This window comes from Oncorhynchus tshawytscha, linkage group LG15, assembly GCF_018296145.1.
Source record: "Oncorhynchus tshawytscha isolate Ot180627B linkage group LG15, Otsh_v2.0, whole genome shotgun sequence".
NCBI classification, from domain to species: domain Eukaryota; kingdom Metazoa; phylum Chordata; class Actinopteri; order Salmoniformes; family Salmonidae; genus Oncorhynchus; species Oncorhynchus tshawytscha.
The window spans coordinates 979,398-1,006,977 of record NC_056443.1 but is presented as its reverse complement, the minus strand read 5'-3'; the positions used below and the strand labels follow the sequence as shown (position 1 = coordinate 1,006,977).

At 45.3% G+C, this 27,580-nt stretch overlaps 2 protein-coding genes across 8 annotated transcripts in view; one reads left to right on the top strand and one right to left on the bottom strand.

Moving 5' to 3' along the window:
* Positions 1–2,696, top strand: part of LOC112233912 (inosine-5'-monophosphate dehydrogenase 1b) — a 28,226-nt gene extending 25,530 nt beyond the window's left edge. For all 6 annotated transcript variants that reach the window (XM_042297862.1, XM_042297863.1, XM_042297867.1 and 3 more), the window contains one exon: positions 658–2,696. In XM_042297862.1, the coding sequence (XP_042153796.1) occupies positions 658–679 (22 nt within the window). In that variant the 3' untranslated portion in view covers positions 680–2,696. The remainder of the gene's footprint in view (positions 1–657) is intronic.
* Positions 2,697–3,069: 373 nt separating this feature from the next.
* Positions 3,070–27,580, bottom strand: part of LOC112233927 (proline-rich transmembrane protein 4) — a 44,309-nt gene continuing 19,798 nt past the window's right edge. Inside the window, exons 1-2 of one of the 2 annotated variants that reach the window (XM_042297860.1) lie at positions 14,042–14,117; positions 3,070–6,010 (exon numbers count right to left, since the gene is read on the bottom strand). In XM_042297860.1, the coding sequence (XP_042153794.1) occupies positions 3,951–6,010; positions 14,042–14,045 (2,064 nt within the window). In that variant the 5' untranslated portion in view covers positions 14,046–14,117 and the 3' untranslated portion in view covers positions 3,070–3,950. Of the gene's footprint in view, positions 6,011–14,041; positions 14,118–27,580 lie in introns of those variants that run through there. The other variant, XM_024401831.2, reaches the window with a different exon arrangement.

Sequence of the window (27,580 nt, the reverse complement as noted above, 5' to 3'; positions counted from 1 at the left end):
ATCCAGGTGGAAAATGTAAATCTTACCTTTTAGATAAGTGCTTCCCATCTTGATGTTTGAATCTGGCAGCTAGCCTATAAGGACGGCTAATATGGCGATGTGACGTTCCCCTTCAGACTATTATCTTGTTATTGGGAGGAGGGGTGCTCGCCATTACGTATTTCATCTTTGAATGGGGATGAATTATGGGAAGCTGTCTCCTCTCTCTGTCCACTAGCCTCCTTCCCTCCTCTCCTTCCCCAGTTATCCATAGGGCAGATAACCCTGTAATAAATATACTGGCAAGATGATGGGGGATTGAATGGAATTGGTCTCACTTTGTTTTATAGTTGAATCAGTATCTTATTGCTTAGACAGATTGATAGCTGATGTAGTAGGAAAGGGTAATTGATACGTTCTATCAGGTTGTTTTAGGGCAGGTAATAGGAATTGTTTTGTGTGTTTTAGGGCAGGTAATAGGAATTGTTTTGTGTGTTTTAGGGCAGGTAATAGGAATTGTTTTGTGTGTTTTAGGGCAGGTGATAGAACAATTCCTATGTGTTTTAGGGCAGGTGATAGGAGTTGTTTTGTGTGGTCGTTATATTATTGATTATCATCAACTGATTGATGGTATCATTGTGTTTCCACGATGCCCTCTCTCTCTCTCTCTCTCTGTAGTTACGAGAAACGACTTTACTGATGGAGGGGCCAGAAAGAAGCGGACTAGGGCCGCCCCCGACACCCCCACCCCCGTTGTGACCAAACGTAACCGCCACATCTGACACCCACCTCATCACTCTCCCTTCCGACTCCCCACACACCCCCCGGGAGAGGTCTGGGGGGAACACCTGCAAAACAAACATCACCTGGGAAACATGGGATTTTGCACTTACGAAGCGGAACATCAGGGTTTTCACCATAACCCCCTCCCAGAATACGGTCCCCTTGGGGGGTGTGAGAGCGTGTTGAAGGAAGTATTTGATTGTGTGTGTGTGTGTGAGGACAAACTCAGTGAAGAAGGTGCTGTTATGCTATCTTCCTCTTCCTGGTGAAACTGAGAGAGCCATACTGTCACCCCTCTGTATTCCCTGGGATCTGCTCGTACCGACACCTCCACATCAGAAGCCACAAACATCCCAATCAAACTATATAAGTGGAAAAACACTTGTCTTGCTACACTGTGTGCAAGTGTATTGTGGCAATCCTCCTTTATCTATGTAGTTAGCTCTGTTTATGCAGAAAGATGTTAACTGCTTTGAGAAAAGTAGATTGTTCTGTTAAACTTTTGACTGTGATTTAACTGACAGACTCATTGGCTGGGACTCTAGACTAGGTGACATTCCCTCGCCGTAGTGGCCATGTCATACCCCCCTTATTCGACGTGAACCAATAAACTAGTGGCCTATCACAATGCTCCTAGTGTGTTGAGAGCACGGTTGCGGCCAAAAGATAGACATCGGCCATAGATCAAGGAACGTTTTTAAAACCACAGTGCCGGTAAACAATGGGGAATACGATAATCTTTTAGACTGGAATGAAACGAGTTTAGAGAAAATGGTTTGATTTAAAAGCTGTAAAGCAGGGTTCCCCAACTGGCATCCCCGTGCCAAATTTGACCCACATGGTTTAATTTGCCCCCCCCACAGTAAATAAATAAATGATTATTATGCTTGGAACAAAAGGGTGTAAAAACACCAGTTAATCAGAACCAAGCGATTTTAATTTTGGATATCTGTTCCCAAGTATTCCTACAGATAATACAGAGATGTCATCGTATACAAAATGTAAGCAAGGTTTGAAATGATTGTTTAAGTTATATTATATCTGTTTGGACCTCCTGCGGTCAATTTGCAGTCTACAAATTATTTGTAATTATGTTCCGGCCCCTGCCCATCCACCCAAGAAATCATCCCGAGGCTGAATCTAGTTGGCGATCTCTGCTGAAGAAAGTCCCAGTGGCTCGAAGGAGCATGAAGGGTTTTGATATGTATGTTTTTTAAAGCCTCAACACGGCTCTATTTATATTCCGCTTTTTTCTAATTCTGTACATACTGCCAAATGTATCAACATGCTCTCTGTGACACTTTGGTGTTATTAATACTAAAAGCCCAAATTTAAAGCTACGAATCGCCAGCAATGTAGTCTCTCGCTCCACCCCTGTCCCAGATTGTGGCACCAATTGCTAGCAGCTTTGACCTGCTCTGATTACCAGAGATATGCCTTGAAATGGGGGTCGATGATGACCGCACAAGATGGAAAGTCTTAAATTCCCGTAAGAACTGTGTATGTGCATGGCGCTATACATCCTCCTCACCCCCTTTCTCACTGAGATACCGTATCTATATCATTCAGCTTGTGTAGGAATAGATTTTTCTAATGTTTTTCGTAAACAATGTTCTTTTTGCCAGATGTTTTTTTTAGGATGTCTCTAAGCTGTAGGGGTGACTTTCTTTCCGTTTTGTGCTAATGTACTTTGCCCTACCGGGACCTCACTTGACTAATAGTACTCTTACATTTGACATGAATATTAAGTAAATATGTACATGAAGATGTATGGAGAATTATATACCTGTATCCTGTTTGAAATGGTTGTTTGCAGTCTCCCACCTTTAGTTATGAGAATCTCCACTGACTATGAAACAGGCCTTGTTTACAATGGGATTACAACAGAAACCGGTCCCTAATGCTGTAAAACAATAAAAGTCCAAATATGTTGATTTGTGTGTTATTAAGGCTGGGAATTCCCAGGGACCTCAGGATACAATATATTATCACGATACTTGTGTGCTGATACGATATGTATTGCGATTCAATGTTCCAAACATATTTCTCACCATGTGTCTTCTGCAGAGGGACAAGAGTCATGAGTTTTGATCAGTCATGGAAGTAAGTGTTGGATACAAACTGTCTACCTAATTTAAAAAGATGGAGATCAAACTATGAAGTAAAATACTGGTGTTTTGGGGCAGGTACAGCCAACTGGTTCAAAAATAATATTGTGTTGTCAAAAATACTATCCCCAAATGTAACTATAGAAGATATGTGATACATGACCTGGAACTTGGTGAAAACAAGACATGCACACTTAAATGTTGACATTTGTCTTTATTTAATCATGTTTTGAGTAAAGTATTTTTTTAACATTAATAAAATATCAAGCGGCTCATATAAAATGTACTGCGTGTCAGTCCGAAGTTAAAGCACAATAGTATCGGTGCTATCCTACCAGTATAGTTCACTGCTGCTCTGCTACAATGTTGCTGTTAGTTCAAATCAAGCTTTCCTTTATTGGATGGATCTTAAAGCACATCTCTAACATGTCTAATTCTTCATGTAGAGGCTCACAAACACAATGATATTTTACTGAATTGAAACAACTTGGCATTGAATAACAATCTTACACTATGAAAATGTAAAGTACAGTCCCGTGTAGCTCAGTTGGTAGAGCATGGTGCTGGTAACACCAGGGTTTGATTCCAACAGAGGACCAGTATGGAGAAGGGAAAAAAGTATGAGAATGTATGCACTCACAATCTGGATAAGAGTATGTTAAAATATTAAAACAAGATTTCAGTAGTTGTTTATTAAGTGCTTATTTCAATCACAGTATTATTTATTTGAATGCAAAACGTTTTGTACAAATGTATTTTGTTTTCCTGTGCCCCTCTTGAAATGCACAGGAAAACGCAACTTTTATTAACGTATCAAACTTCATCATCCAATAGCAAATGTGGAAAAAATGTCACAAATTTCTCATTGGCATGTGGCACTTAAGACTCTTGTCAACATTCTCAAACAAACCCTCAGTTCATTTACACACTGTTTTACCTTTCTTGACAATGAAGGCTAGCCTGATGAATCAAACCGCTCGTTGCTCCTTACAGATTGTGACGCCATCTTGAATCCTTCTTCACAACACCTTATTTCAGTCCAGTCCTCAGCCTTTAGCCCTTGACTGTTGAGAGCTCTGCCTACAGGTCAATTGTCTCACTGCAGATGCTCATCGCATCAATCTGTCTGCAGACATTGATGAACTCCTCTTGTACGGACCGGTCCGCTTCAGACTCTAGGTCAAGACTCTCCTGCGAGGCTGACCCCAGTGTGCGATAGTATCTCTGCATGTGTGAGCCCTGGTGGCTGGAGACTGTAATGCGGCTTGAGCTGCCGCCTAGGGATGGGGGTTGGGCGTGCCCCTCTGGGCTGGAACAGAGGACCAGAGAGGACCCCCCTAATGAGGGTCTGTACAGGGAGCAGGAGGAGGAACTTCCCCTCCAGCGTTCTGGGGAAGAGGAGTTGGAGGACAGGGAGGGAGATGGTGGAGCACCCAGGATGGTGTCGCCTGCCATAGGTCGGTTTGGTAGAGGGGTTGGGGGAGGAGGGGCCATCTCCACGCAGGAGGTCGTCCGGTACAGGCCTGGGTCAGCTGAGAGGGTCTCTCGAAGCACCTGGCCACCATTGGGCAGGGTGGACGTGGAGTAGGGGATGTTGAGTGACAGGTCACTGCAGCAAAAGGGTATGGACGGTCTGAAGAGGCTTATGGGAAAGAGGTCCTCGCTGAAGAGCGCCTCATCAATACTACGGCGCAGGTTGATGGGCGATGGCGGCCGCAGGTCAGCTGTGGAGTCGCTGGTGAAGGAGGAACCCCCGGACGCCTCTCCACCACACCTGTCCTCGGGCTTGCTGGAGCCAGGCAGATCCAAATTCAGGTCCAGGTCTCTGTAAGCCAAGGCCCGGTTGCTGTGGTACAGGAGGTCCAGGCCGTTCAAGCTGCTGCCTAGCCTTTCATCCATCAGCGTGTAGAGGGGCAGGCACTCTGTCTCCCCGTGCCCAATGTCGCAGATGGCCAGCTTCTCCTGCTGGCTCAGGGTCCACTGGTAGGTTCCCGGCATAATGGGCGACTTAATCGCCAGCAGCTCCGTCCAGCAGCTTCCAGGCTGGGGAAGGTGATCAGAGCAGTAGATTGGCTGGGCCACCACCAGGGCTAGGGTGAGACAAACTCCGGCCTCACAAACCCTGCAGCTGAGCTGGAAGGTCCACCAAGGCCAGGGGCGGAACACATCTGCTCCTCCGGCGAGCCCCAGAGAGTGGAGCATGGCGTACAGCTGCAGCCCGGCGCAAGCCAGGCAGAACAGAGCCGAAAGGCACACTGTCGCAGCCGCACGGTCCCAGTCCCTGCTCTCTGCGAATGGACAGCGGTTGTATCGCTCAGCTGGCGTGGGCGAGGTGTTATTCAGGTGATAAATGTGCTTTGAGTCCGCCCGTACGTAGCAGAAAAACACAAAATAGGCGACCGATAGAAAAGAAACCAGCGCCACAAACGTTCCCCGGGAGATCAGCGAGATGAAGAGGCAGAAGGGCGCCCTCCTCTGGTAGAGCCTCAGCAGTGCTACAGGACCAAAAGCTGCTGCGAAGTGCAGCAACACCAGACAGGCCAGGAAACAGGGTCTCTGGAAGGCTGAGTAGGATAGCTGCATCCTGGAGCGCATAGAGAGGAGCAGGAAGACCAGGCCGAAGGCTGCAGTCAGGCAGGGGAACGGGGCTTCATAGAGCAGCAGGGAGGCCTCGGTGGAGGGCAGCCGGTCCTGATGGCCGTAGGCATCGTAGAGGAGGGAGAAAGCCCTGGTACACCCTGCAGCCAGGAGGAAGACGCTGACCAGGGCGAAGTAGCCACAGCCGGAAGGGCAGCGCAGGGGCAGGCACAGCAGGTTGAGCGCCGAGGCCAGGGTCACCATGGCGAAGATGGAGCCCAGACCGTACACGTGTGCATCCCAGGCTAACCCCCAGGCGGCCATGGCGCTGTTCCAATCAGAATGCAGGGATACGAACATGGGCCGGGCCGGAATCAGGAAGGGGTTATTTGATTGGTTGGTGGAGGGGGTGTTGGCGGTGGGGAGGACGTCAGAGGTGGTGGGCGGTGCCCAGGTGTCGGAGATATTGCAGATCCCCGAACGTTCCTGATTGCAGTCTGGGAGGTAGGTGGCTTCACTGCCCGTTGGGTTGGAAAGCCAGTCTTCAGGATCAGGAAGGTTACCTGAAAAAAACATGGGAAAATATTGAATTTCAATTTAGATTCCATAAAATGTTTATCGCTTCCTAAAAAGCCATTTGTCATGAGGTTTGACATGTGAAATCCACCTGTGGACATCTGACCGTCCCAAATATAGATCAATGCCATATGCAGCAGCGTCTATACAGCGCAATGCTGCACAGCCACATCGTCCTCAAGTCTGTGAAAGCATGTGGGCTGAGGGCCAAGTCTGTGAAAGCATGTGGGCTGAGGGCCAAGTCTGTGAAAGCATGTGGGCTGAGCGCCAAGTCTGTGAAAGCATGTGGGCTGAGGGCCAAGTCTGTGAAAGCATGTGGGCTGAGGGCCAAGTCTGTGAAAGCATGTGGGCTGAGCGCCAAGTCTGTGAAAGCATGTGGGCTGAGGGCCAAGTCTGTGAAAGCATGTGGGCTAAGGGCCAAGTCTGTGAAAGCATGTGGGCTGAGCGCCAAGTCTGTGAAAGCATGTGGGCTGAGGGCCAAGTCTGTGAAAGCATGTGGGCTGAGGGCCAAGTCTGTGAAAGCATGTGGGCTGAGGGCCAAGTCTGTGAAAGCATGTGGGTTGAGGGCCAAGTCTGTGAAAGCATGTGGGCTGAGCGCCAAGTCTGTGAAAGCATGTGGGTAAGGTCAATGAATGTATACTGGTAAGATCAATATATGGAAGATGACTTGGATGTGTGTACCTAGTAGTCATTACACACAAACAAATGCATCACGGATGGGCACCAGCGACAGTTTCCCTCGCACGGTTTTAGGCTCTTCCTTTTCAAAGCGAGCTTTACAGACTTCGGCAGCCAACATCTTACATGACGTCCATAATAGCCATTAGCCAAAGCATTATCCTCAATCAATGCCACTTCAGTAAAACAGATCAGCAAGGACATCAAACAGACCAGCGGGCACCCATTTATTTCCATGCTTCTCCTCACTCCTCCTATTGAAGACGTGAAAACTGAGAGAAACAGGCCGAATTACATCTTGTATCCAGACACAGACACACAGCCTCATCAGTCATTCAAGCCCAGCCCTATCAGATATCATCTACAGGAGGTTGGTGGCACCTTAATGTGGGAGGACAGGCTCGTGGTAAAGGCTGGAGCAGAATCAATGGAATGGTATCATTCTGCTCGCTCCGTTCCAGACATTATTATGAGCCGTCCTCCCACCAGGCTCCTTATTGGGCTACAGAGACGGAGACAAACGAGCAGGATATCCTGGTATACAGGGAGGTACTAGCAGTTACAGAGCTGCGTGATTTGTAGGCTGCTAGATGTAGAGTACCTTGTGACTCTGTGAAACATCTGTCTGTGATAGTGGTGTGAAGTGGACTGTGTGGGTTGGATTTGATTAAAATAAGGATGCTTTTGAATATTGTATAATACAGCCCAGGCATTTGTCAAATGGTCTCAAAATGTGGTCTTTATGGTACTAAAATGCAGTTTGGATGATAAAGACGTGTGGCAAAACGAGAATACGTCATGTCTGTTGGCACATTGATTGCATGTTGTTATGCAACCTCGATTTATGTACAAACTTCTGTACCACAAAACTAAGTAATGTATTTATACATTTAAGTTGTCCCTTTTCTCTTGTGATATATGAGACCCTAGCTCCTCTGATTGTGTTGTGTTGTATGGTAGCTGTCTGTTTCCCCACCCCGTCTCAGTCCCAGACCCGTAATGGACTGTTTTGTTTGTGACGTCTCTTCTATACTGGTCCTGTTTCCTCCCTCGAAGACCATTCTTCTTTTTTTCTCTCTCTCTCTGACACACACGCTCTCTCTTCCTCTCATAACCTCTACCCCATCATAACCTCTACCCCATCGTAGTGTGTCTCTCTCTTCCTCTCATAACCTCTACCCCATCGTTGTGTGTCTCTCTCTTCCTCTCATAACCTCTACCCCATCGTTGTGTGTGTCTCTCTCTTCCTCCCGCATTGCCCCTTCTCGCTCTCTCACTCTCTCCCTGTCTAAATACACTGCCTGGCAATTGAGCTCTAATGTGACCAGCTTTGGGTATGGTGTGCATGCATGTGGCCCTGAAACCATATTGAGGATGCTGAAACACAAAACCCAGTGCCTTTTTCTCAGTTTAATGCAAGAGTGCTTCCTGTTAACATGGTGTGTTGTAGAAAGGTTGTCATTAAGACTGTATTCTCCACCTCCCATCAGCCTCGCTGGTCCCTCTCATTAGCCGACCAAAGAAACCTCTCCACTCTATTCAGGAAGCCCAAACCACAACACGGACTCCTGAACATTTCTATCAAAGCCTGACTCAGTGGCTGATCCTTTTAAAGAGGGGCTTCAACATAAACCTCAGCGCTGTCCTGTAGAGTACTGATTGTCTTCTTTTGGCACTCGTTTAGTCTTCATTCCGTGCTCAGCCACCGAATCCCGAGATTCGGTGTGAGTTGATGACGAACCCGTCAAGCTCTGGGAAATATGAACCTGAGTGAACGATCTGTCTCGCGCACGACGTCACCATTTTTTTTTATACCTCTGACAGACGGTTACGAGACGGGCAACCGTGGCTTTAATCATGGCGCTAATGCAGTGAAATACTGACTGCCAATGTTTTAAGAGGCTTTGTTTTTCCCTGATGCAGGGTTTTTTAATTAGGCCCGCTGAATCTTTAATGGGCAGAAACTAAACGTGGTTATTAAAGAGGATCCTCCGTGCATCGTTCCATGATGTTTCTCTATCTCTCTCTAGTCCCCTGTAGGATATAGTATACCCTAGCACAACATGGCTATTGATACATTCCCTTTAGGTTTTGCACAGTTGCACATAATGAGTGTCCGTTCAGCTGAATATATAGCAGACTCGGCAGTTACAACAGTCTTGTACACGTCTAAAATCCACTGAGGTGAATCAGCACATTAACAGCTCTGACACAGCTTATTACTCAACTAATCTGGAGGGTGAAATGAACAATAAATTGTATTTGTTCTGACAGGGTTAGAATTACACTGGCTGCCAGGGGTTCTGGGCACTCCCATAACAAATCAGTGCCCCTCCCCAAAAGCAATAACATGGCACCCCCATAGAATATTAATGTTGGTTCAGCCCACTATTTTTCAGCCACCTGTATGAGTCAGTAACTCATTGGAACCACCCCTGATGATGACACCTACAGACAGTAGTTAAATTGTAATAATGTTATGATAAGAGGTGGTGCCTGATATGTTCCTTATCTGTCACTAAAAGATTCCTTTTGAAGATGGCTATTACTACAGGAGAGACGAGAAGCAGTGTCCTAACAATAATGATGTAATATTGTCATACCAGACACCCTGTCTGCACAGTGTGGGAGATGTGGGCGGAGTTTAACACAAACAGGAAGTGCCAGGCGAGGCAACTGCCACAGATAAGGGCGGTCATGTTGTGGCAGGCCAGTCGCTTGTTCCACCCGTTTGTTTACTTTCCTGGGCGATGCCCTAGCTGCCCCGCGGGCACAGTGGAAAACGTGACTGGGGTTTCTGGACTAGAGCCAAAGGTTCCTGCCTGTCTCGCTCAGGTCAATTAATCGCCCATTGGAGCGTCCAGCGTGTCCGCCGTCCTGGATACCCGCCCCCGTTGGAATGTGGCCGTGTGACGGGGACAGCGAAGTCCGGTCCGTTCCATCGCGTGTTGCTGCCTAGTTATAGTCTACGTTCCACTTGTGACAAACCCCCTCAGGTTTACAGTCAGTCACATATATGGATGTCATGGTACTGCCCGGATTCAATGCCAACAGCGTGCGTGCGTGCGTGCGTATGTATGTATGTATGTATGTATGTATGTATGTATGTATGTAGACACTATAATCAATAACAAGCTACTTTACAATATAGCTTGGACAGAGATGTTTGTAGATGGTTAGAAAATAGAGAAAAAGAAGGAAATTCCAACTCATCAGGTGCAGGACAGAAGAACGTATTCAAGAAAAAGATGACCTGACGATGATCCAACTCGGATCGAAGTGTTGTCTTTTTTATGCGTCAGTTTAAATCGCCATTGAAACATACCAGAGTTGCGGACATACTGTAAGGTTCCCATAGTTCAACAGAAGTTGAGCGATTAGTATCAGACTTACGTCAGAGGCTATGCCTTAAATGCCCAATGCATCTGTTTTTATCTCAATATCAAATCATTTCTGGGCAACAATTAAGTACCTTATTGTTATTTTTTTCAATTAAAATGGTAAAAAAAATATTAAAAAATAGCTTCTTAGCAAAGACACATTTCTCAAGCAAGAATTTTGTTAGGACTATGGTAGTGGTCTGAGTGAGGGGCCTAAGCTTTATGGGAGGGATATGGAACCTCAAAACTAGCTGTTATTGGCGGAGAGGTTTAAAACTCTCTTTGTTATTGGTCTATGGGCGGCAGGTAGCCTCAAGGTTAGTGTTGGGCCAGTAACCGAAAGGTCGCTGGTTCGAGTACCGGAGCCGACAAGGAGAAAAGTCTGCCGCTGTGCCCTTGATACTTAACTCTAATTGCTTCAGGGGCATTGTACGTGACCCTGGCCGTGACCCCACTCTCTGTGGGTGTCTCAGGGAGAGTTGGGATATGCAAGAAACACATTCCCATTATACACTTGTGTGTAACAGGAGAAATATAAGCACCCCCAAATTATTATTAACTATTGCCTGTCGCCAGGCAGTCCAATATCCATCCCACCTGAACAGGCAGAAATCACAGCCGGTCTTGTCAAACAGCTCTTACGTTAATACGGCATTATCAGCCTTTTCACAATTTCACACTATTATTCCAACCTCATAGTGTGGAAATACAGGTAACTGCCAAAATAAATGAACCAGCAACATAAAGTGTCATAATAGGGTGTTGGGCCACCACGAGGCACCTGAACACCTTCAATGTGCCTTGGCAAGTTGGCGTAGATTCTACAAGTGTCTGGAACTCTATAGGAGGGATGCGACACCATTCTTCCACGAGAAATGACATCATTTGGTGTTTTGTTGATGGTGGTGGAAACTGCTAGTTCAGGCGCCGCTCCAGAATCTCCAATAAGTGTTCAATTGGTTGAGATCTGGTGACTGAGATGGCCAGGGCATATGGTTTACATCGTTTTCATGCTCATCAAACCATTCAGTGAACACTTGTGCCCTGTGGATGGGGACTCCACTCCCATCAGGATAGACATGATTCACCATAGGTTGAAGGTGATCACTCAGAATGGCTGTGTATTAATTGACATTTACCTTGCCCTCTAAGGGATCGAGTGGACCTAAACCATGCTAGGAAAATGCACCCCACAGAGCCACCAGAACCTTCATTTACTCAAGGGTTTCTGTTATTTTGGCAGTTACCTGTATATATAAAACACAGATAAATCACGTTTTTGACAGCACTGGGCCTTTAATACTCTTAATATGCCCCCCTTTTATTGATTTTCATCACATCAACTGATAGGTAAATTAGACCATCAGTGGTCATCAAGGAAATAGGAGGAAAGGAACCAGTTGAAGACTATTTGTTCCAGGATCCCAGTGTAAACCTTGACACCTGACTGCAGAACTCAACTCCCACTGACATCCTCCCCTCCATCTTTCTAATTGGTCTCCTGTTGTCCCCGCGTCAGGAAAATCCAAGGCTTCATTTAGCTTTCATCTGTTTTCCTTCACTTTCAATTTCACTGTCCTCAGAAAGGCAATTCAGCCGGAACGACTGTTGGAGGAGCTGTCATGCACATTGAAGAGGAGAGAATTGTATTTTGTGGCAAAATGGGTTGAGTGGAAAGATCTGATATGATCCCAAAACTCCTTTACATCAACAGACCCTGGCCTGCTACAGTCCTACATAGAAACATGTTATGGACTGATTTGATATTTGATTTGCATGATAAGGAGGCAGCAAATTCTCTCACACACACAAGCCTCTGTGGTGTCACGTCATCTGCAGTAGCACATTTAACTAGTCTATTTTTACTATTTGGCTGAATAGGTCTGCTATTTCTGGGCAGTAATGTGGGTTACATCTGCTGCGGAGAAGTGGGTTTCAAATGAACCTCTTAATTATCACACGATTAATGAATCATTACTGACCAACCACCAGATGTTTCTACTTCTTCTCTACCTGAGATGTTCTTCTGAAAAGGGTTGCTACTAATCAAACGAAGAGAGGAAGAGAGGTCCTTAGCTAGACTCCGGCTGGTAAATGTTCAACAACACGGTTCCAGCCAACAGTCACCTCCCTTTGGAGGCAATTAGAGACTGTAGGAAGGGCTGAGGGAAATGTTTCTGCCTGGCTGCTGTGACTCTCAGACAGATTGTAACAGTAATAGGCTGCTTTGCTCTTCAAACTGACGGTGTGTTGAGCTAGATTGGGGAAGTAAGTAAGCGAGGAGTGATTGGAGGGCTTGTGATGTATTCAAGTGTGTGTGTGTGTGCCTATCTTTGTGTGTCCAGTATCTTATTTGTGTTTGTGTGATGTTAAATGCGATCCAGTTACCTGTGATCAGTGGCTTTGACGTTGTCGTCGTAATGACTCCTGGTGGTATTTGTATTTATTATGGATCCCCATTAGTTCCTGCTAAGGCAGCAGCTACTCTTCCTGGGGTTTATTATGGATCCCCATTAGTTCCTGCTAAGGCAGCAGCTACTCTTCCTGGGGTTTATTATGGATCCCCATTAGTTCCTGCTAAGGCAGCAGATACTCTTCCTGGGGTTTATTATGGATCCGCATTAGTTCCTGCTAAGGCAGCAGATACTCTTCCTGGGGTTTATTATGGATCCCCATTAGTTCCTGCTAAGGCAGCAGCTACTCTTCCTGGGGTTTATTATGGATCCACATTAGTTCCTGCCAAGGCAGCAGCTACTCTTCCTGGGGTTTATTATGGATCTCCATTAGTTCCTGCTAAAGCAGCAGCTACTCTTCCTGGGGTTTATTATGGATCCCCATTAGTTCCTGCTAAGGCAGCAGCTACTCTTCCTGGGGTCCAGCAAAATTAAGGCAGTTATACAATTTAATAAACATTACAATTCATTCATAGCAGATTTCACAACCTACTAAGTGTGTGCCCTCAGGCCCCTACTCCACTACCACATATATACAACACACTACTCCACTACCACATATATACAACACACTACTCCACTACCACATATATACAACACACTACTCCACTACCACATATATACAACACACTACTCCACTACCACATATCTACAACACACTACTCCACTACCACATATATACAACACACTACTCCACTACCACATATCTACAACACAAAATCCATGTGTACGTGTGCGTATGTTATCGTGTCTGTATGCATGTGTCTGTGCCTATGTTTGTGTTGCTTCACAGTCCCCATTAGGTGTATTTTGACCTGTTTTTAAATCTGATTCTACTGCTGCATTAGTTACCTGATGTGGAATACAGTTCCATGTCGTCATTTAAAATCTGATTCTACTGCTGCATTAGTTACCTGATGTGGAATACAGTTCCATGTCGTCATTTTAAATCTGATTCTACTGCTGCATTAGTTACCTGATGTGGAATACAGTTCCATGTTGTCATTTAAAATCTGATTCTACTGCTGCATTAGTTACCTGATGTGGAATACAGTTCCATGTCGTCATTTTAAATCTGATTCTACTGCTGCATTAGTTACCTGATGTGGAATACAGTTCCATGTCGTCATTTTAAATATGATTCTACCGCTGCATTAGTTACCAATTGTAATTTTCCTAAGTCCCTCTTTGTGGCACCTGACCACACGACTGAACAGTAGTCCAGGTCGACCAAACTAGGGCCTGTAGGACCTGCCTTGTTGATAGTGTTGTTAAGAAAGTAGAGCAGCGCTTTATTATGGACAGACTTCTCCCCATCTTAACTACTGTTTTATCAACATGTTTTCACCATGACAGTTTACAATCCAGGGTTACTCCAAGCAGTTTAGTCACCTCAACTTGCTCAATTTCCACATGATTTATTACAAGATTTAGTTGAGGTTTAGGGTTTAGTGAATGATTTGTCCAGAATACAATGCTTTTAGTTTTTGAAATGTAAAGGACTAACTCATTCCTGTGGTGTCCTCTGTACAGGATCCACCCCATCTTCATCCCCATCGTGCCACTCCTCATCAGGAACCACTGAGGAGATAGAGTTACGCAATTCAAACTCTGAGACAATAAAAACAACATACTGTAGAGTAAAGTACTGCACATGACTTGAATCACGACCGCTCTGAGATCGTTAGAGCAACACAGATTACGGGAATACTGACGTGTCTTGGAAGGCAGTTGAGAGATGGGCATGGCAGAATGGGAGGAAGATTTCATAACCCAGATATGTCAAATGCATCCTTCTCTCATCCGTTTAGCCGTAGCCAGCCATCCGTGGTCCAGTAGTCGGGCCTGTTTAGTCTAATCACATTGACTTCTTCCTCTCTGTGTGTGTGTGTGTGTGTGGATATGCATCCTGGCCTGACATCAATGTCTCTGCCACATCATCCATCTTACAGATGTAACAAGGGAAAAACAACGGCAAACAATTTCCATTTATCTCAAGTCAAAGCACTCATACAGAACAGACTGAACAGAACAGACTGCCTTATTCTAAAGCCATCTCTCTCATCTCTCATCTCTCTTCTCACCTCTTGATGGATCTTAAGCACTGATCTAGTATCAGCGTACCACAACCCAAACTCTTAATTCTTAATCTATCGCCAGTCCTCCATTCTAAACCTTTTGGGCTAAATTCCCTGACAGACTGCGTTCTAAAGCAGAGCCCACCCATTCCCTGACAGACAGGGGTCTAAAGCAGAGCCCACCCATTCCCTGACAGACAGGGGTCTAAAGCAGGGCCCACCCATTCCCTGACAGACTGGGGTCTATAGCAGAGCCCACCCATTCCCTGACAGACAGGGGTCTAAAGCAGAGCCCACCCATTCCCTGACAGACAGGGGTCTAAAGCAGAGCCCACCCATTCCCTGACAGACTGGGTTCTAAAGCAGGGCCCACCCATTCCCTGACAGACAGGACAGGGGTCTAAAGCAGAGCCCACCCATTCCCTGACAGACTGGGTTCTAAAGCAGAGCCCACCCATTCCCCATTCCCTGACAGACTGAGTTCTAAAGCAGGGCCCATCCATTCCCTGACAGACTGGGTTCTAAAGGGCAGAGCCCACCCATTCCCTGACAGACTGGGTTCTAAAGCAGAGCCCACCCATTCCCTGACAGACTGGGGTCTAAAGCAGGGCCCACCCATTCCCTGACAGACAGGGTTCTAAAGCAGAGCCCACCCATTCCCTGACAGACAGGGGTCTAAAGCAGAGCCCACCCATCACTGCATCACTCTGTTGACCTCTGCACAGCTAGATCCATACCTTGGCCAAATGAGAGGCTGAATTTTGAGCCTTGCAGATGTGGTAACACACACTCTGGTATACACAGAGACACAGATGGCATCAATGCACACACACTCTGGTATACACAGAGACACAGATGGCATCAAATCAAAATCAAATCAAATTTATTTATATAGCCCTTCCATAGCTGATATCTCAAAGTGCTGTACAGAAACCCAGCCTAAAACCCCAAACAGCAAGCAATGCAGGTGTAGAAGCACGGTGGCTAGGAAAAACTCCCTAGAAAGGCCAAAACCTAGGAAGAAACCTAGAGAGGAACCAGGCTATGTGGGGTGGCCAGTCCTCTTCTGGCTGTGCCGGGTGGAGATTATAACAGAACATGGCCAAGATGTTCAAATGTTCATAAATGACCAGCATGGTCGTATAATAATAAGGCAGAACAGTTGAAACTGGAGCAGCAGCACGGTCAGATGGACTGGGGACAGCAAGGAGTCATCATGTCAGGTAGTCCTGGGGCATGGTCCTAGGGCTCAGGTCCTCCGAGAGAGAGAAGGAGAGAATTAGAGAACGCACACTTAGATTCACACAGGACACCGAATAGGACAGGAGAAGTACTCCAGATATAACAAACTGACCCTAGCCCCCCGACACATAAACTACTGCAGCATAAATACTGGAGGCTGAGACAGTAGGGGTCAGGAGACATGGTGGACCCATCCGAGGACACCCCCGGACAGGGTCAAACAGGAAGGATATAACCCCACCCACTTTGCCAAAGCACAGCCCCCACACCACTAGAGGGATATCTTCAACCACCAACTTACCATCCTGAGACAGGGCCGAGTATAGCCCACAAAGATCTCCGCCATGGCACAACCCAAGGGGGGGCGCCAACCCAGACAGGATGACCACATCAGTGAATCAATCCACTCAGGTGACGCACCCCTTCCAGGGACGGCATGAGAGAGCCCCAGTAAGCCAGTGACTCAGCCCCTGTAATAGGGTTAGAGGCAGAGAATCCCAGTGGAAAGAGGGGAACCGGCCAGGCAGAGACAGCAAGGGCGGTTCGTTGCCCCAGAGCCTTTCCGTTCACCTTCCCACTCCTGGGCCAGACTACACTCAATCATATGACTCACTGAAGAGATGAGTCTTCAGTAAAGACTTAAAGGTTGAGACCGAGTTTGCGTCTCTGACATGGGTAGGCAGACCGTTCCATAAAAATGGAGCTCTATAGGAGAAAGCCCTGCCTCCAGCTGTTTGCTTAGAAATTCTAGGGACAATTAGGAGGCCTGCGTCTTGTGACCATAGCGTACGTGTAGGTATGTACAGCAGGACCAAATCAGAGCGATAGGTAGGAGCAAGCCCATGTAATGCTTTGTAGGTTAGCAGTAAAACCTTGAAATCAGCCCTTGCTTTGACAGGAAGCCAGTGTAGAGAGGCTAACACTGGAGTAATATGATCAAATTTTTTGGTTCTAGTCAGGATTCTAGCAGCCGTATTTAGCACCAACTAAAGTTTATTTAGTGCTTTATCCGGGTAGCCGGAAAGTAGAGCATTGCAGTAGTCTAACCTAGAAGTGACAAAAGTATGGATTAATTTTTCTGCATCATTTTTGGACAGAAAGTTTCTGATTTTTGCAATGTTACGTAGATGGAAAAAAGCTGTCCTTGAAATGGTCTTGATATGTTCTTCAAAAGAGAGATCAGGGTCCAGGGAAATGCCGAGGTCCTTCACAGTTTTATTTGAGATGACTGTACAACCATTAAGATTAATTGTCAGATTCAACAGAAGATCTCTTTGTTTCTTGGGACCTAGAACAAGCATCTCTGTTTTGTCCGAGTTTAAAAGTAGAAAGTTTGCAGCCATCCACTTCCTTATGTCTGAAACACATGCTTCTAGCAAGGGCAATTTTGGGGCTTCACCATGTTTCATTGAAATGTACAGCTGTGTGTCATCCGCATAGCAGTGAAAGTTAACATTATGTTTTCGAATAACATCCCCAAGAGGTAAAATATATCGTGAAAACAATAGTGGTCCTAAAACGGAAGCTTGAGGAACACCGAAATTTACAGTTGATTTGTCAGAGGACAAACCATTCACAGAGACAACTGATATCTTTCCGACAGATAAGATCTAAACCAGGCCAGAACTTGTCCGTGTAGACCAATTTGGGTTTCCAATCTCTCCAAAAGAATGTGGTGATCGATGGTATCAAAAGCAGCACTAAGGTCTAGGAGCACGAGGACAGAGGGCCAAGCACAGGAAGCAGCTCTTTCAGTAGTTTAGTTGGAATAGGGTCCAGTATGCAGCTTGAAGGTTTAGAGGCCATGATTATTTTCATCATTGTGTCAAGAGATATATTACTAAAACACTTGAGCGTCTCTCTTGATCCTAGGTCCTGGGAGAGTTGTGCAGACTCAGGACAACTGAGCTTCGAAGGAATACGCAGATTTAAAGAGGAGTCCGTAATTTGCTTTCTAATAATCATGATCTTTTCCTCAAAGAAGTTCATGAATTTATCACTGCTAAAGTGAAAGTCATCCTCTCTTGGGGAATGCTGCTTTTTAGTTAGCTTTGCGACAGTATCAAAAAGGAATTTCGGATTGTTTTTATTTTCCTCAATTAAGTTTGAAAGATAGGATGATCGAGCAGCAGTAAGGGCTCTTCGGTACTGCACGGTACTGTCTTTCCAAGCTAGTCGGAAGACTTCCAGTTTGGTGTGGCGCCATTTCCATTCCAATTTTCTGGAAGCTTGCTTCAGAGCTCGGGTATTTTCTGTGTACCAGGGAGCTAGTTTCTTATGAGAAATGTTTTTAGTTTTTAGGGGTGCAACTGCATCTAGGGTATTGCGCAAGGTTAAATTGAGTTCCTCAGTTAGGTGGTTAACTGATTTTTGTCCTCTGGCGTCCTTGGGTAGACAGAGGGAATCTGGAAGGACATCAAGGAATCTTTGTGTAGTCTGTGAATTTATAGCACGACTTTTGATGTTCCTTGGTTGGGGTCTGAGCAGATTATTTGTTGCAATTGCAAACGTAATAAAATGGTGGTCCGATAGTCCAGGATTATGAGGAAAAACATTAAGATCCACAACATTTATTCCATGGGACAAAACTAGGTCCAGCGTATGACTGTGACAGTGAGTGGGTCCAAAGACATGTTGGACAAAACCCACTGAGTCGATGATGGCTCCGAAAGCCTTTTGGAGTGGGTCTGTGGACTTTTCCATGTGAATATTAAAGTCACCAAAGATTAGAATATTATCTGCTATGACTACAAGGTCCGATAGGAATTCAGGGAACTCAGTGAGGAACGCTGTATATGGCCCAGGAGGCCTGTAAACAGTAGCTATAAAAAGTGATTAAGTAGGCTGCATAGATTTCATGACTAGAAGCTCAAAAGACGAAAACGTCATTTTTTTTTTTTGTAAATTGAAATTTGCTATCGTAAATGTTAGCAACACCTCCGCCTTTGCGGGATGCACTGGGGATATGGTCACTAGTGTAGCCAGGAGGTGAGGCCTCATTTAACACAGTAAATTCATCAGGCTTAAGCCATGTTTCAGTCAGGCCAATCACATCAAGATTATGATCAGTGATTAGTTCATTGACTATAATTGCCTTTGATGTAAGGGATCTAACATTAAGTAGCCCTATTTTGAGATGTGAGGTATCATGATCTCTTTCAATACTGACAGGAATGGAGGTGGTCTTTATCCTAGTGAGATTGCTAAGGCGAACACCGCCATGTTTAGTTTTGCCCAACCCAGGTCGAGGCACAGACACGGTCTCAATGGTGATAGCTGAGCTGACTACACTGACTATGCTAGTGGCAGACTCCGCTATGCTGGCAGGCTGGCTAACAGAGCTAATGGTGGGAAGCTTCGGCGTCTCAGACCCCGTAACGAGAGGAGTAGAGACCAGAGAAGACTCGGCCTCTGACTCCGACTCGCTGCTTAATGGGGAAAACCGGTTGAAAGTTTCTGTCGGCTGAATGAGCGACACCGGTTGAGCGTTCCTACAGCATTTCCTTCCAGAAACCGTGAGAAAGTTGTCCGGCTGCGGGGACTGTGCCAGGGGATTTATACTACTATCTGTACTTACTGGTGGCACAGACGCTGTTTCATCCTTTCCTACACTGAAATTACCCTTGCTTAACGATTGCGTCTGAAGCTGGGCTTGCAGCACAGCTATCCTCGCCGTAAGGCGAGTACAGCGACTGCAATTAGAAGGCATCACGTTAATGTTACTACTTAGCTTCGGCTGTTGGAGGTCCTGACGAAAAGTGTCCAGATAAAGCGTCCGGAGTGAAAAAGTTGAGGGAAAAAAAAAAAATTATAATAATAATAAAACGGTAATTAAAAAGTAAAAACCGTAAAGTTGTCAGGTAGCAAAATAGGTTGGCAACAAAATGCACAGCAACTCGAAAACAAGTCATACACAGAGACAAGTTGGCATCAATACACACACACACTAGCATACACAGAGACACACATGCATCAATACACACACGCACACACACACACACACTAGCATACACAGAGACACACATGGCATCAATACACACACGCACACACACACACTAGCATACACAGAGACACACATGGCATCAATACACACATACACACTGGCATAAACAGAGACACAGATGGCAATACACACACACACTGGCATACACAGAGACAGAGACACAGTTGGCATCAATACATGGCACACACACACTGGCATAAACAGAGACACAGATGGCATCAATACACACACACACACTGGCATACACAGAGACAAACTTGGCATCAATACACACACTCTGGCGTGCACAGACACACACAGGGCATCAATACACACACACACACTGGCATACACAGAGACACACATGGCATCAGTACACACACACTCTGGCATACACAGAGACACACATAGCATCAGTACACACACACTCTGGCGAACACAGAGAGACACAGGGCATCAATACACACACTAGCATACACAGAGACACACATGGCATCAATACACACACACACACACACACACTGGCATACACAGAGACACACATGGCATCAAGACACACAGAGACACACACAGAGACACACATAGCATCAGTACACACACACTCTGGCGAACACAGAGAGACACAGGGCATCAATACACACACTAGCATACACAGAGACACACATGGCATCAATACACACACACACACACACACACTGGCATACACAGAGACACACATGGCATCAATACACAGAGACACACATGGCATCAATATACACACCCACTGGGTAGTGGGCTCCTGGTTCAGAAGCCGACAGGTCTTATCCCTGTCAGGAGAGTATTATCTACAACCCTCAGCAGGCTCAGTTAACTCTATTCAACCCTACACTACTGTCTCACTATATACAACCTCAGTTAACGCTATTCAACCCTACACTACTGTCTCACTATAGACAACCTCAGTTAACTCTATTCAACCCTACACTACTGTCTCACTATAGTTGATACAACCTCAGTTAACTCTATTCAACCCTACACTACTGTCTCACTATAGACAACCTCAGTTAACTCTATTCAACCCTACACTACTGTCTCACTATAGACAACCTCAGTTAACTCTATTCAACTACACTACTGTCTCACTATAGTTGATACAACCTCAGTTAACTCTATTCAACCCTACACTACTGTCTCACTATAGTTGATACAACCTCAGTTAACTCTATTCAACTACACTACTGTCTCACTATATACAACCTCAGTTAACTCTATTCAACTACACTACTGTCTCACTATAGACAACCTCAGTTAACTCTATTCAACCCTCCACTACTCTCTCACTATAGTTGATACAACCTGAGTTAACTCTATTCAACTACACTACACAACTACACTACTGAGTAACGAGCTCTGCACAAAGTGAGAGGGGGACAGTTAACGAGGGGCTGGTACTCCCACTACACACAAGTGCACATACACATCCTTACCAATGGCAGAGTTCTGTGCTTATTCCCAAACCCCCAAGGGTGCGAATAAGGAAATTCATGCACACACACACACCTCTCTCTCTCTCTCTCTCTCTCTGCACCAAACACAGAGAGGAGCAGGGCTATTAGAACTGTACTCACACTGCTGATACCATTTTGTCTGGTCATCACAATGTTACATAAACCACTATATTAGCACCTCACATGGACGATCCTGGTGATCAGCTAATGTTAGGGATAATGAGAGGGGGGGGGTGTTGAGGGCTGTTATCTTCTTATATATATCACACTGTGCCTACGTTCTTATAATCATAGCTTATTGTATCCATATAATTTCCTGCTTAGTTATTACCTTTACCTGAACTGATCTGTTCTTACATTGATTGTCTCTAGGTTCTAATGTCCATCTGTCTGTTAGCAGTGCTAAGGTTTATCCCTCTCTCCACTCTTAGAGGAGATTCCTAATGTGTGTGTGTATAATGGGTGGCAGGATTATTTATAGATCTTGTTTGTGTACCCTCTTGACTTGGTTTTCTCTCTCTCTGTGTGTGTGGTGTGTGTGTGGTGTGTGTGTGTGTGTGTGTGTGTGTGTGTGTGTGTGTGTGTGTGTGTGTGTGTGTGTCCAAGTGCATATTTTTAGGTGCGATTCGCCACAGCTCCAGTATTAAAAGGATCTGGCTCAGTTCCTCTGCTTTGCATGGTTGGACACACAACACACACACACACACACACACACACACACACACACACACACACACACACACACACACACACACACACACAGAAAGAGAGAGAAAGAGACAGGCTGTGAGAAACCCTAGAGACTTCCAAAGAGGAATGTTTCATCAGATCTCTGACACCATGCCCAGACCAGACTCGCGCGTCCGCCATCGTTCATAAATAGATTTGATCCCTCTACACCAAACGAGATCACGACATGCAGGTTGAAATATCAAAATATATTAATTTGGGGACAGGTCGAAAAGCATTAAACATTTATGTCAATTTAGCTAGCTTGCGGTTGCTAGCTAATTTGTCCTATTTTGCTAGATTGCTGTTGCTAGCTAATTTGTCCTGGGATATAAACGTTGAGTTGTTATTTTACCTGAAATGCACAAGGTCCTCTACTCTGACAATTAATCCACACATAAACGATCAACCTAATTGTTTCTAGTCATCTCTCCTCCTTCCAGGATTGTTCGTCTTTGGACTTTATGTGGTGATTGACATCTAACTTTCATGGAATTATCACGACTGACTGACCGACCTCAGTTCATCTCAATCACCCACGTGGGTATAACCAATGAGGAGATGGCATGTGGGTATCTGCTTCTATAAACTAATGAGGAGATGGGAGAGGCAGGACTTGCACCGCGTTCAGCGTCACAAATAGAACTGACTTTTATTTTAGAGCTTGGCAACGCAGATGCGAGCGAGCAGTGTGGGTGCAATGATTGAATAACATGTACAGTGGGGCAAAAACGTATTTAGTCAGCCACCAATTGTACAAGTTCTCCCACTTAAAAAAGATGAGAGGCCTGTAATTTTCATCATAGGTACACTTCAACTATGATAGACAAAATTAGGAAAATAAATCCAGAATATCACATTGTAGGATTTTTAATGAATTTATTTGCAAATTATGATGGAAAATAAGTTTTTGGTCAATAACAAAAGTTTATCTCAATACTTTGCTATATACCCTTTGTTGGCAATGACAGAGGTCAAACGTTTTCTGTAAGTCTTCACAAGGTTTTCACACACTGTTGCTGGTATTTTGGCCCATTCCTCCATGCAGATCTCCTCTAGAGCAGTGATGTTTTGGGGCTGTTGCTGGGTAACACGGACTTTCAACTCCCTCCAAAGATTTTCTATGGGTTTGAGATCTGGAGACTGGCTAGGCCACTCCAGGACCTTGAAATGCTTCTTACGAAGCCACTCCTTCGTTGCCCGGGCAGTGTGTTTGGGATCATTGTCATGCTGAAAGACCCAGCTTTGTTACTTTGGTCCCAGCTCTCTGCAGGTCATTCACTAGGCCCCCTCTAGTGGTTCTGGGATTTTTGCTCACCGTTCTTGTGATCATTTTGACCCCACGGGGTGAGATCTTGCGTGGAGCCCCAGATCGAGGGAGATTATCAGTGGTCTTGTATGTCTTCCATTTCCTAATAATTGCTCCCACAGTTGATTTCTTCAAACCAAGCTGCTTACCTATTTCAGATTCAGTCTTCCCAGCCTGGTGCAGGTCTACAATTTTGTTTCTGATGTCCTTTGACAGCTCTTTGGTCTTGGCCATAGTGGAGTTTGGAGTGTGACTGTTTGAGGTTGTGGACAGGTGTCTGTTATACTCATAAGTTCAAACAGGTGCCATTAATACAGGAGGACAGAGGAGCCTCTTAAAGAAGAAGTTACAGGTCTGTGAGAGCCAGAAATCTTGCTTGTTTGTAGGTGACCAAATACTTATTTTCCACCATAATTTGCAAATAAATTCATAAAAAATCCTACAATGTGATTTTCTGGATTTTTTTTCTCATTTTGTCTGTCATAGTTGAAGTGTACCTATGATGAAAATTACAGGCCTCATCTTTTTAAGTGGGAGAACTTGCACAAGTGGGAGAACTTGCACAATTGTTGGCTGACTAAATACTTTTTTGCCCCACTGTATGTGTACATTTATTTTGCAACGCTCGCGCACGCGACACGGGCCATGTGGTCAGCATGTGAGACTTCACCCTCCAAGGTGCATGATGTCTGGCAGACCAATTGAGCCTTTGCTAAGCCCCGCCCCAACATTTTTGGTAACCAATCGCAGCACTCCAATGGATAGGAACTGTCGTTGAGTCCGACGCCTCGAACAAGCTCACGTTTAAATCTCATGAAAGCCAGTGAGGCCTGTGGCAAAAAGTGACCGTTTTCTTCGAAAAACGTTAACCCTAAACCTAACTAACTGAACAGTGGACCAGGAGTATCCTACTTGCAACTGTGATTCCTGAAATGCAGAGCCAGTTGATGGAGTATTTTTCAATTCCGAAATTATACTTTTGTTATATTGTTTGCTAGCTCAGCTGATTAGTTAGCTCTGTCTGATTGGCCACCAAATAATGATATTGCTAGCTAGCCACTTAATATAACTTGTTTTCTAGCTAAGTTAAGCTAGCTAAGTTAGCAATGCTATGAATACAACTTTCATCTGCTGCCGACATCAGGATACTAGAGCACTATACTAGAGCACTATACTAGAGCACTATACTAGAGCACTATACTAGAGCACTATACTAGAGCACTAGTTAGCTCCAAAAGAGGTTATAGCTTTGATTGAATGCTGACAGTGAATTCAGAGCCATTCAGTGACTAGCTACACGACAAACGTCATTTTACCAGGTTCCTGTGAAGCACTTGTAATTAAAGTCCACCACAACATACTGTACCCAAGAGCTTCCTGATGGGGAAGTGTGTGTTTCATTTCACTGTGTATTAGAAACACAGCGTGAGATCATTGTGATGGGATTTATCCAGTGGTTGATCAGGCAGTATAATTATGCTCTCACTTCTGCCAGCATACACTATTTAATCTCCATCACTGTCATATACACACACACACACACACACGCACACGCACATATGGAGCTTAGAGTGATGAGAAATCGAAGCCGGTAGGATAGGAGGGTGAAGAGAGACAGACAGTCATATTAGGTTTCATTAAAACTGGATATAGCTACAATACCTCATCCTCCAATTTCCTGCCCTTCCCACTCTTGCTCAATGCAATCAGAATATTGCATCACTGTGCACAGGCTTATTGGGTTAGTTTTGTAGACTTCATACTAATGGGAATACGTTGCATTCTCAAAATGTATATTTCAATGAGTATTAGTAGTAATCTTGGGCGATGAAATGTGTGTATGTTTGCCTGATCAACAGTCTACTCCCTCAATTTACATTTTGGACCAAACAAACACATGAGCCTCGTGATGCACGGGATGGCAACGGCTAGTCAGGGTTACCGTGGTAACACAGTGGTGGCATGTTAGCCAACGATGTCGGGTCTAACGCTGGGTTCAAGTCATTTCCCCCGAGCTGCCGTGCTTCAAAGTAGAAACACAAACAGTCTAAACCACGCAGTTTATTAAAACATGTGGGTTGAATCACCTCGGGGTTGCTTCGTTCGTGGTCTATTTGTGATTGAAGAGATTGACCATACTGTACTGCATTTCTGACCCTGGCTGACCTCCACGGTCTGAATTGCCATTGGTGCTTTTAAGAGCATCTAAATGAACTCAGCCACGGTTCAAATCACATGGTTGATGTGAAAATAGATCTAGCTATATATATGTGTAAAACCACTAATTAATCCAACCATTGAAATTACATTGGTTCAAGGCCTCCCGAATGGCGCAGTGGTCTAAGGCACTGCATCGCAGTGATTCTGGGTTCAAGCCCAGAATCTGTGGCAGCCGGCCGCGACCGGGGGACCCATGGAGCGGTGCACAATTGACCCAGTGTCGTCTGGGTTAGGGGAGGGTTTGGCCGGCAGGGATGTCCCTGTCCCATCGCACACCAGCAACTCCTGTGGTGGGCCGGGTGCAGTGCATGCTGAGACGGTCGCCAGGTGTACGGTGTTTCCTCCGACACATTGGTGCGGTTGGCTTCCGGGTTAATTGGGCAATGTGTCAAGAAGCAGTGCGGCTTGGTTGGGTTGTGTTTCGGAGGAACGAATGGTTCTCGACCTTCGCCTCTCCCGAGTCTGTACGGGAGTTGCAGTGATGAAACCAGACTGTAACTACCCAATTGGGATACCAGGAAATTGGGGAGAAAAAGGGCTAAAAAATAAATAAATGATACATTGGTTCTGCTATAAGTCCTACGGCTGTCCTACGGCTGTATTGTATGGTATCTACAGTGCCACTGTATCATATGCAGGTAGTTATGGAGTGTGTATGGTTTAGTCCATTAGGCCATTAGTGTTGATGATAATGGTAATGTAGGGACAGGTAAAGGTAAAGGGGTAATCTGTTTGGGGGGGAAATGAGTGGAGATGGGGATCTAAAGCATTGCGCGATGGGTTTAAAGAGACTAATTTATCATCCCCCACACCTCCTCAGCCACAACCCCCCTTCTCCTCCTTTACTCAAGCCTTTCTTTACCCCCTCCTCCACTTCCCTCTTATCTCATTGACCTTGCTTTGCTCTCTGCAGCTGGAGTGTGTCTTTGAAAGGGATGAGATTGGCATAGTGTTATCGTACACACACACACACATACCCGTCAAGGGCGAAGGTGACACAACAAGCGTATTCTGAATCAATGGAAGCTCATTGGTTTTGGTTGTGATTTGCACGTCTCCAACATTGAAAAGCTGTGCCTTACTTACACATCTCTGAAACAGAAGGCTTTGACGGGTGGACATTCTCCTTCATAGCCGAGGGATAGGCGACAATGTATTATAGTACCGAGTGTCCTGCACTCTTTTCACATTTGAATCTCCGCTGGGGGTGTTTGGCGACGTAGGAGGTTCACTTGTTTTGTCGCTGCAGGATTCTGCACAAGACAAATGCATGGATTGTATCTGCACTGGAACAGAAGGAAACAGCAGAGTTCTCTCCCTCCCCAGTTTTCATCCCTGCTTTGATAATCACCAGCTTCATCCTGACAGAGACATTTTAGCCCTCCACAACCACCCCTACAGGAGGAGGGAAGGAGGGTGGATGGATGGCTGGAGGGAGGGAGGGAGGGAGCCTAAATGACGAGGCGCATGTTCAGCATCCATGAACAGGGGATGTGGAGGAGAAAGGAGCGGATGGTCCCATAGGATTGGTGTTTGCTGTTGGAATACTGATACAGACCACAGAGTATTCCCTCCTACACTCTTAGAACAAAAAAGGTGCTATTTAAAACCTTCTTCGGATGTCCCAATAGGATAACCCTCTATTTAGAACCCTTTCCACTGAGGGTTCTATCTAAAACCAAAAATGGTTTCTCTTATGGGGACAGCCGAAGAACCTTTTTGTACTTTCCATCCAACCGGTTGACTTTATCTGCATACTGTCTGTCACCGTGCAGAAAACGGGCCAGAGCACAACACAGTCATAATACAACACAACACAGTCATAATACAACACAACACAGTCATAATACAACACAACACAGTCATAATAGTAACTAAACAGCAGCCCTGGACACAACACAGTCATAATAGTAACTAAACAGCAGCCCTGGACACCACACAGTCATAATACAACACAACACACTATATTTCACATAGGGGACATCTAGATATAGAAAAA